The sequence below is a fragment of the Mus caroli genome, chromosome 17 (genome assembly GCF_900094665.2).
Source record: "Mus caroli chromosome 17, CAROLI_EIJ_v1.1, whole genome shotgun sequence".
Taxonomy (NCBI): Eukaryota; Metazoa; Chordata; class Mammalia; order Rodentia; family Muridae; genus Mus; species Mus caroli.
Genome location: NC_034586.1, coordinates 74,551,701 through 74,562,507, shown reverse-complemented (window position 1 = coordinate 74,562,507; position 10,807 = coordinate 74,551,701). Strand labels below are relative to the sequence as shown.

Below are 10,807 nucleotides of genomic sequence, written 5' to 3'. Positions count from 1 at the left end.
TTTTTTTCCCCCCAGAAAGCAAGCCTTTAGCTTTCTTCTAGAATGAAGAAAAGGAGGGTAGAAGATTTCGTTTGTTTGTTGGCTTTGATTTTACTTTGATCGTTTTATTAGTTATTCCTGGCTGGCCTGCCGCTCACTGTGTATCCCAGACTGGCTTCAAACATCCAGCCGTCCTGCATTAGCTGCCTGAGTGCCGAAATGCTGGGCATGATGGGTGTACTCCAGTCTATCCTCGGGCAGTCAACTAGGACGTCCTTCTATTTCTAGGTGCAGATTGATTCTCACCTGAAAGACTGGGAATCCATTTTAGGTTTCCCCCTTGGCTTTCAGGTTTTGTCCAGGTTCTTTTCCTGTTGTTGTGGCCGTTGTACACTCGTGCTATGTGCTGTTGTTGCTGCTGCCTGTTAAAATCATGTTAATTGCTAGAAAGACAGTAATAGAAAGACACGGATACCCTGGTAACCTTTAACTAGATTTTTTTTTTTTTTGGTCTCTTAAATCTTCTGTAACTAGGCATTTGTTGTTTCCCTTCCAAAGGAAGGTTCACAGTCATTCCCAGCTATGTGATGAATTCAAGGCTAGCATGAGATCCATTCATATCCTCCCTCCCCCTCTTTCTCTTTCTCTCTCTCCCCCTTTCCTCTTCTCCTTCTTCCTCCCTCTACCCTCCTTTCCTTTCCACACATATGCAAACATCTCTGAGTTAACACATTTAAACCAATTTATTGATTTCAAATCTATCCTTTGCCAACCCCCTAAAGTCATTCCCTTCCCTTATATCATGTTGATTGGCAACTGTCAAGAGAGTTACCCACAAGCATATCTAGAATTCATTTATTTCCCATCATCTGCCTCTTCAGTGTCTCTCATCTGGGTTATTATAGTAGCTTTCTAATTGCTCACCATAGCATATATATATATATATGTGTGTGAGTGTGTGTGTGTGTGTATATATATCTATATCTATCTATCTATCTATCTATCTATATATCTATATATCTATATATATATATATATATATACACATATGGCATCCATAGTTTGAATGGTCAAAATGAATTGGGCAGAATATTTAGAATACAACCCTTCTCTGCTTGTCACTCGGCATAAATTTCATGTTCTTCAGTGTATCTGTACCATCATCTGTTTTCTTATGACTTCATCTTTGACTATTTCTCTCTTACTCCATCCAGCTCACCTAATCTCGATGTCCTCAGATGTGTGAATCTTACTTCATCTGCAAAGCCTTTGCACATCTTGTTCCGGCTCCTGGGATATTAGCTACCATTTCACCTTAGAGAGGGATGTTTGCTCACATACTTATATTCTGCCCCCCACCCAGAATGTAAATGTCATGAGGATAAGGACTTTGTCTGTTTTGTGCACTGTTGATCCCAGAGCCTTAGATTAGTATGTGGCATGTAGGAACTGCATGGTATTTCTTAAGTAAATGGGTGATATTGACTAGATATTGATTATGCATAAATCTTGGAATTATGTTCTGTTTCTTATATCTATTCAAAATTTCTCTGGTTTCTTTTGCTAACTCATAACTTTATGGACAAGTGCATCTGCTTTGATAGAGGAAATCTTAGAAATCAGTCATCTATATGTCTACTATGTGATTTAACTTATTAGGGTGGTCTGGAAACTTCTGGCTCATACAGTAATCACTTTAGTTATAATCTAACNTAGACATTGAAGGGAATGAGGATTGAATATAGGAAAGACTGGATCATTTCTTACTAAGGTTTTCATTTTTGTAAAAGTTTTCTTTTGTGAGTTATGCTTAATGAATACAGATTTTAATTGTTAGAACACTATATGTATTATTTATTTTTTTACTAGAAAACAATAAGGGTAACAAAGGAAAAATTATGCTCTTTTTCTTTTTTAATAACAGACAGACGTAAAAGAAAAACAGAAAAAACTTGTTGAACAACTAACTGGATTAATAAGCAGCTCACCGGGACCACCTACTCGAAAATTGTTAGCTAAAAACCTTGCAGCCCTTTATAGCATTGGGGATACTTACACAGTTTTTCAAACACTAGATAAATGTAATGACATTATCAGAAGTAAGGACGACACTGCAGCCTACTTACCAACAAAATTGTAAGTACACTTTTACAGGAACCCTGGCATTCTCTTTAGCTTTTTTTTTTTCCAGTAGTTTAGGGGCTCCATATCATAAAGACCCCACCCATGTGGTGGAACCTGAACTATAGTACTGACAGGAAGTTCTAACTCGGTCTCAGGAGGGGGGCTGAACTTCCCCATGCCTTTCACCACGAGTCTAAGGACACAGCCGGGAGACTGGTATGGTGTGAGCTGTGGTGTAAGGANCATTTCAATCAATTCGGATGGAAATCTTGTCCTTGCCTCAGAGGCAAAGAGAAGAGTTATTGAGGGAAGGGGGCAGGAATGCGCAAAGTCCAGTCCACTTGAACTATCCATCCAGCTAAAGAGATGAGGTGATCGTAGAGTCCAGACCTGCCTGCGCATTGAGCTGCTTTTACACCAGATGGACAAACTTAAGTAGCTGAGGCAGAGACCGCTTTGCTTACACGTTTACTGGCAACTAGGTTACGTTGACCCTAAAATGCTAAAGAGAAATAGAAATTATTTTTTTTTAAATCAGAAAGGTATAATGAGTTGTATTTAAAATGGTTGTACCTTTATGTGTGNATGTGTTGTATGTTGTGTATCTGGAGGTCAGAGGACAGTTGGTGGGAGTTGGTTCTNTCTACCATGTGGGTCCTGGAAATAGACCTCTACCCAATGAGCCATTTGTAGAAGTGAGCAGCAAGACTGTTTTTCCAGGGCAGCAGTGGCTTGTGTTGGAGCCTTCTATGAGAAGATGGGAAGGATGNTGGGCAGTGCATTTCCAGAAACAGTGAACAATCTGTTGAAATCTCTGAAAAGTGCAGAGGTGAGTTTTACAGCAAGAGCTTAGTGCCTTGCCCATTGCATGTTGAAGGTGTTTTGTCCTGTTGCTGTGCTCCTTGCTCTGTTGCTATGAAAGNAATTTCAGATTATCACATCTCCTTAATTTTGGGAGCGGGTACCATTGTTTTTTAAACAAGTAGGTTTACTTGTTAGTTTTTGCAGAATTCTGTTTTTCTGTCGACACTGTTTGTGTCGTAGCTAATATATCACTTTCATATGTTTGCCTTAATCCATTGATGTACACTGTGCAGATGTTTCTAGCTCATAGCTGGCACACCTACAGGTTAAGTGTCACAGGGCCATGCTTCTCTCACAGGCTCTTCTTTCCTGCATTTGGTGATTGTCACAGTGCTGGCTTTTCCCCGGTGTGGACCAGCCACTCCAGGATGGCATCGTCTTTATTTGTTTTCATCTGTAACTANCTTGTTTATAGTCAGATTCACAAGTAACAGGGTTTAAGACTCAACATTTATTTCTGAAGACNACAGAATTCAAAACTCACAATGGTATCAGGTGAATTCTTTTGTGCTGTCAGTTTCACTATAGTTTCNATGTCAACTTCGGATGAATGGTAATGTAGAGGAAGCTCAAGACTCAGATATAACTCTTGGGGGCACTTGGAACTAAATTTAGGGGGTAGCACACATTCCTTCACTGAGCCACGCCCCCAGCGTGCAACCTCAGTTTTCTGTTCAGGAGAACTAACTTCTCAGATGATATTAATATTTATCCNTACATTTCAGATCCTTNGTAGAATTTTTGATTCAGGGCTTCTCCGTAGTGTCTCAGTTTGGAGATAAGCCAGTTAGNTTGGAGAATTGTTGTGCCTCTGTATGTTCTTATTAATTGTGACATTGGTGTGACAATGTGGTCCTAAAGCTTTGCTTTGTGGTCCCGTGCAGTCTCAAGGGCGAAGTGAGATCTTAATGAGTCTGCAGAAAGTGCTGACCGGACTGGGTGGCGCAGCAGCTTCCTCTCACCGCGACATTTACAAGAATGCTCGATCCCTCCTGACTGACAGGTCGATGGCCGTCCGATGTGCAGTGGCCAAGGTTAGTACCCAGCCAGTGTGTAACATTGTCCCTTATGGCATTTGCTCTTAAATAGCTAATTTTCTCTTAAATTANGAGCTTTTTTTGTTTGTTTGTGCACGTTAGTTGCATTTTCTAGAGTTATACAGATGGAAGCATGTGGCATGGACTTTTGTGTGGATGTGTGGCTTCCTGCTTGAACTACAGTTGTTTTGAGATTTATGTTCATGTATCAGAGGNTCACACCTTCCTGTTGTATAGAACCNCTTGGTTGTGTGTCCAGTTCCACCTTTCTNCTTCCTTTACATAGCTTTGGCCATTACCAAAAAAGCTCCTGTGAAGACCAGTGTGCAGGGGTCTTGTGGGCCTGTTTTTATTGGTGTCAGTGTGTTTTATTTGGAATGGCTAAGACTTATGGTTACCTTTTAAAGAAACTACCTGTTTTCTAAGTACTTCTATGGTTTTAGTTTTCTGCCTTTTTGCTTCTGTTAATGTAAGAGATTTCTATTGCTTTACATCTTCACCATTATTTGCTAATTACAGTTTTTATCTTGACTAACAAATGGGATTATCTCATGATTTAACCTTCATTTCTCTAATGACATGCTTCCTTAGACAAGGCCACACCTCCTAAGCCTCCCCAAACAGCTACCAATTAGAGACCAAGTTATACAGTGCCTGAGCCCATGCAGGACATTCTCAGCCCAACAATGCGCCTTTGNATCTTGTTTGNCAANATGTTTTATTGAGAATATATACTGGATTTTTGTCAAAACTTTATTGTCCAAGACAGGTTTTACTGTGTTGTAGCTCAGATTGTCCCCAGACAGACAATCTTTCTGCCTTAGCCTCCCAAGAGCTGTGACAACAGGTGTGTGTTGATGACCCTGTTTCTTGTGTTATTTCTGTTGTTGCTAGTTATTAAATGCATTACTTTGAGATAATTGCAAGATAGTCTCATATGTAACTATAAGAAAATATAGAGAGATCCTATGTCTTTTGCTAGAAAGAGTCCTTTGGTAGTGGCAGTACCTTGCACAGAATAGGACAGTGGCATGGTGGACATAATCCAACTTCCCCAGTTTTAGTTGTATTTGCTCTCTTAACATCTATGGAAATGATCATAAAATTTTTCATTTTTAGTTTGCTAATGTGGATTACATTAATTAGTTCTAGNATTTTAACCATTTATATTATGTTTTCTCCTTAAAGAACAATGTCCTTCCATTGCTTGGTACGCAGTTTCGAAAACTGTTCACCTGTTTTGCCCAGTTCTTTGGGTATTTCGGGAGAATATCAGTTTGGTTGTGTTACTCCATGTGTGGAATAGAAGTCCTAGAATATAATTTACTTTTTGCCTTGTATTTAATCCTAGTGCCTTCTGGAACTACAGAATGAAGCTGTGTTCATGTGGACTGCTGAACTAGAAAATGTAGCTACCCTCTGTTTTAAGGCTCTGGAAAACTCAAATTATGGGGTACGAGTCGCAGTATCTAAACTACTAGGAACAGTCATGGCTACAGCATTGATGCCGAAACAGGCAACAGGTATTGTCGCTGGCTAACCCTGCATTAAACTATTGTAGGTATGCGAAGGTTTAGAAAATGCTTTCTCCTAAATTAGTTATCACTCATGGAGGCCACTTTAAAGGCACTTAAATTGTGAGATGCCCTTTTCATCATACAAAAGAACCTAAATGACACTCCCTGATACTTTTGTGTGTGTGTGTGATAATGGTATACACGTTAGCACTGAGCATATTATTGGCATACTTATGAAATGGTTTGTATAATGATTATAGGAGTCTGGCATCTTATGTGCTGCTTTCCTTCAGTCTCTGGAACATAGATCTCCATTTATGCCACAGTGCTATCCTTCAGTCTTACTTGAACATTACTAGTCAGTATTGGGGGCAGCACTAATTGTATAGTGCCTTTGTTTTTGATTCCCAGTTCCATAGACATTTCAGGGATGATTATGACCAGTCCACATAACAGTGGGAAGAAATAATGTAGCAGGCGCTGAGTATCTTGAGCTCTGCTGTTCTCACCTTACCTGAACTCTACAGGGTAGAAAATAATTAGATGTGAGAGGGCTATAGGTTTATGTCCCAGCCCTCACAGTTATTAGCTGTTTGAGGTTCAGTTTAGTGATATGCTTTTCATTGTATGATACTGGTGAGGTAATGTTTTTACCTGCCATGTAAAAACTCTACTGTATAATTTATTTAACTCTCAAAAAAGCCCCATGAATTGTAAATATCATTGTTATTATCATTTAGAAATGAGGAATTTTCTCACTCATAAAATTTATATTTTTTAATTTATAACGAGGCTTATAGAGATTATGTAATGTGTGTTCTAAAAAAGTGTTCTGTTGAGTAGGTATGAAACTAAAACCCACACATCAGTTCCACATCCTGTATACGTAAACACAAGCTCTGCCTCGCCACAGAGCTTTTAGGGATCATCTTTACTTCTGTATGTGAAAGATTGTGTCATCTGCAACTTCATACTTGGAGTTTAACACACTGGTAACTGCAGGTTTTTGTTGGGGCTNAAGAGATAGCTCAGTAGCTAAGAGTACTTGCTACTCTTCCCAAGGGCCTGATTTCTTACCCCAGCACAGATATTGGGCAGCTCACTACCAACCCTCTAACTCTAGTGCCAGGGAGTCGATGCCTTCCTTTGTCCTCTGCACATAGGGCCTATAGACAGGAAGAAACATGCACTTAGACATAAGTAAAACTNTAAATGAAATCTTTAGAAAAAAAGAAAAGAAAAGGTTCTTTGTGTCGTCAGTTGGGGTAAGAGCTGTCAGCATGTCTGCAGTGGTGTCNGGTGTTCTTCTGTGCTGTGCAGGCATAACNCCCATCATGCCACTGTTCCCATCGAGTGGTTACGTCTTAGCTCCTTCCAGTTAGCTTTTTTTTTGCTTCAAAAATGAATCAAGCTTTTGCTGATAAGACACTGACCTTGTCCTTATAATAATACTCTTAAAATCATTCCTAGAACATTTGAGCTAGAATATTGGAAAGATTAGTCGTCCGTGCTGCGTAAACTCATTTGCTCTTAACCTTCCTTTCCTTCCTTAAAGTCATGCGGCAAAANGTGAAGCGAGCAACCTTCGATGAAGTCTTAGAACTCATGGCCACNGGATTTCTGCGCGGAGGGTCGGGTTTCCTAAAGAGTGGTGGAGAAATGTTGAAAGTTGGAGGGTCTGTTAATCGGGAAGTGAGAGTTGGTGTGACACAGGTTTGTAATGCACATGCCTGAGCGGGCTCTGTCTGGATCATTGCATGAAAGACTGTCGTAAGAGCAAATCGGAACATTTTAATAGCCTGCTTTCTTTGAAACATTTTTTTTTTTACCAATGAATGGATTAAATCCAGATTCCAAATCTCATCGCATACTTATAAGTAATGGTAGATTCTCCTTTTTTCTTATGTNTCTTTCGAGGTGTGTGTGTGGGGGTACTGTGAATTGATATTAGGGCCTTATACATCCTAGGCAAACAAATACCATACCACTGAGCTAGATCCTGGTCTGACAAGTAAATTCTTGATGTATAAATGTCTATGTTTACTATATGTACATAAATAGCTAAAAAATATTCTCAAATTTTATTTCACAACAAATAAGTTATAAAGTAGGCTTTGCCTAGCATGGTAGTGTAGGCCACAGGCTGAGACAGGGGGATCTTTAGTTCAAGGCCAGCCTAAGTCCCATCATGGACACTTTGTCTCAAAAAGTGAAACTAGATACAATATAATCCTTTAAAAAATAATAAAGAAAGACAGTTTTGTTTAGAACTAAATTTAGACATTACTAGTTTAGACATTTAGACGAACTTAGATTTCATAGGCCTTGTGATTTGATTGATTTATGCCTCTATTGGATTTGTCAGTGACTAATCTGTAATGAATTATAAAATCAAATATGACTTGGAATTATAATTTCAAAATAATAACTAATATTTACAAATATGATACCATCTAGTAAGTTTGCATGGCTCGTGGTCTTAGCATCACCATGAAGGTGTCTTGTCCCTGACACAAAATGTAAAGTGGAAGCCATCTGCTTATCTCAGGGAACTCTGGCAAGAATGCTGCAGCTCTTAGTATCTATTTGCAATGGTAACTTCCATTCCATAAGTTGTTACTTTGCTGATCCTGACTGAGTTTAGCTTTGCTGTCCACCTTAGCACATTCTCTTTACTTCTTCATGAGTCACTTGTCCTTGAGACTCTTACGGTGTTTTGACTTTGATTTTTAGATATAGTCTTTCACTCTGTTGCCCAGGNTGCCCTTGGACTTGAGGTGATTCCCCTGAAGGCTGAGATTACAGGCACACAATACAATGCCTGGCTCTTTTCAATAATTTTGTATTCAAGCCAGGCATAATAGCACGTGCCTTTAATCCTAGTAGAGGCAGGCAGTTCTTTGTGAGTTCAAGCCTGGTCTACATAGTGAGTTCCAGGCCAGCAAAGGCTCCATGAGACTCTGATTGCAAATGAACAAAAACAAACAAAAAGAATTGTTTCATTCAAACATTCTACCATTAATTCCTTTGGTAGAAGTTGTAAAAAGATGTGAAGTTTATCTCTGCTGTTTAATCTCAGGTCTAACTTGTGTTTGCTTCCATCGCTGTTTGGCTGTCGTTTTCTGTGCTGCTTTCCNTCGACGCAGAGGTACCTAAAGCTGTGTCTTAATGTGTTTCCTAGGCCTATGTTGTCTTCGTGACAACTCTGGGTGGCCAGTGGCTGGAGCGTAGCTTTGCCACATTCTTGTCCCACGTACTGGATCTGGTTTCCCATCCTCGAGCAACACAAACACATGTGGACGCTGTGTACTCCAGGCGATGTGTCTCCTTCATCCTCAGAGCTACTGTGGGCAGTCTGTTAGGTGAGAAAGCACAGATAGCAGCTGCCAAGGAAATTTGCCAGGCAATNGGAAAGCAGATGAAAGCTGTGGGTAAGTGAGACCTGATGTCATAACACGTGCTGCTGCTGACCCTAGACATTTATTTTACTTCTTCCTATCTTCCTTCCCTCCCGCCTCTCTTCCCCCTTTCCTTCCTGTTTCAGTTGAGTGTCTCACTGTGTGTCCCAGGCTGGCTTCAAACTTGTAATTTTCCTCTCATGTGTATCATATGCATGCCTGGTGCCTGTGGTGGTCAGGAGAGGGGCTTCAGATACCTCTAATTCTGAGTCACAGATGGCTGTGAACCATCATCATGTGTGTGCTGGCACAGACCCAGAGGGCAGCCAGTGCTCTTGGCCTCTGAGCCATTGTTCCAATTCCTTATGTCAGTTTTACTGAGTGATTTTTAAAAAAATATTAAAGCAGCATATAATTGTATTGAAACAAAGCTTTAAACTGAGCGGCATGTCGGTAAGGTTTGGGTTTAGGTTTGGGTTTTTTCTACTGCCTGAGCTACTTTTTAGTCTCCCAGAATGCACTGGTGTATTTTTATTTTTGTGGGATAATCTGTTGAAATTTTCCTGCTTGAAGCCTCTTATTATGTAAATATATATTTTTTTCCTGTTTTTCTTTCTCTTTTCTAATAGGCCTAATATGAAGACGTAGAAAGTAATAGTTACAGATAACTATAACCGCTTATAGGACATGTTGCGAAAAGTCAATAATTCATAATTTTAAGAAATAATATTTTAGATAAAATTGTATTTGACCCATAAACTTGTTTTTATTTGGGGATTTAATGTGACATTTTAGTGCTTATTACAACACGTCATGTTCGGATCAGGGTATTTGGTTTGTTCACCACATCAAAAGCGAACCACCTCTGCTGGAAACACTCAATATCCTCTCTCTTAGCTGTTTCCCTGTGGAGACATGACTGTATCTACATAGGTATGTTCCAGTGCTATAGGACATTCAGANTGGAACTTTATCCTCAACTGAAGCCCAGGAAAGAAACCCTGGTCAGAAAGGAGCTGTTCCCCGTCTCTGTGTATCACTAAGTATCTGAGCTATGAGAGCAGCAGCAAGCTCTAAATGAGCCACACGAAGCTCCTGCCTTTGTAGTTTATACTGCACTCAGGACCAGAGTCAGGCAAGGTACAAGCTGTGTGACAGTTTAGGTTTAACACCATTAGAAGTAGGCACTAATTTCTAATGAGGTAAATTATATTGCCCAGAAGAGGTCTTTAAAAATAAGGATATACCACATAAAAAAATAATCACTTAATTGTCTTATAGCATGAAAAAAATAAATTTTCAGTTTGGCTTTTTTTGGCATTTTAATAGCTTACTTAAAGTTTTTAAATACATAGGGATAGATAACTGAAAGTTATTAATGAAAGGGTGTTTGGATTAATGAGGTATTTTCTTAGATGTAGTTAAGGAGTAATCTATCCTATATTGACAACTGGAGGAAGACTCGCATGCTGCTTCAAGTATTTCAGTGTCAGCAGCATGTGTTAAGTGGCAGGCATAAACTAGCACGCTGGATGCAGTAGCTCAAAGTGGAGCTCATGGCCTGCCAGTCCAGGAATAACCATAAAGAGTTATGACTATCATTTTGTATTGTATATCTTTATTATCAGTTCACGGTGAACNAAAAAAAGAGAATATTTTATTGTCATGGAAATATTATTAGTTTTGCCNGCAGNGGTGGCACACTCCTTTAATCCCAGCACTTGGGAGGCAGAGGCAGGCGGATTTCTGAGTTTGAGGACAGTGTGGTCTACAGAGTGAGTTCCAGTATAGCCAGGGCTACACAGAGAAACCCTGTCTCAAAAAAAAAAAAAAAAAAACCTGGAAAAAAAAAAAAAATATTAGTTTTATGGCTGTAATTTAGCTATTT

The 10,807-nt window shown here is 39.5% G+C and overlaps 1 protein-coding gene across 1 annotated transcript in view; it reads left to right on the top strand.

Moving 5' to 3' along the window:
* The first annotated feature begins 198 nt into the window (after positions 1 to 198).
* Heatr5b (HEAT repeat containing 5B) overlaps positions 199 to 10,807 on the top strand; it is a 78,821-nt gene continuing 68,212 nt past the window's right edge. The window contains exons 1-7 of the mRNA XM_029470916.1: positions 199 to 216; positions 1,904 to 2,115; positions 2,824 to 2,932; positions 3,852 to 4,001; positions 5,356 to 5,527; positions 7,077 to 7,234; positions 8,703 to 8,952. Coding sequence (XP_029326776.1) covers positions 199 to 216; positions 1,904 to 2,115; positions 2,824 to 2,932; positions 3,852 to 4,001; positions 5,356 to 5,527; positions 7,077 to 7,234; positions 8,703 to 8,952 — 1,069 coding nt within the window. The remainder of the gene's footprint in view (positions 217 to 1,903; positions 2,116 to 2,823; positions 2,933 to 3,851; positions 4,002 to 5,355; positions 5,528 to 7,076; positions 7,235 to 8,702; positions 8,953 to 10,807) is intronic.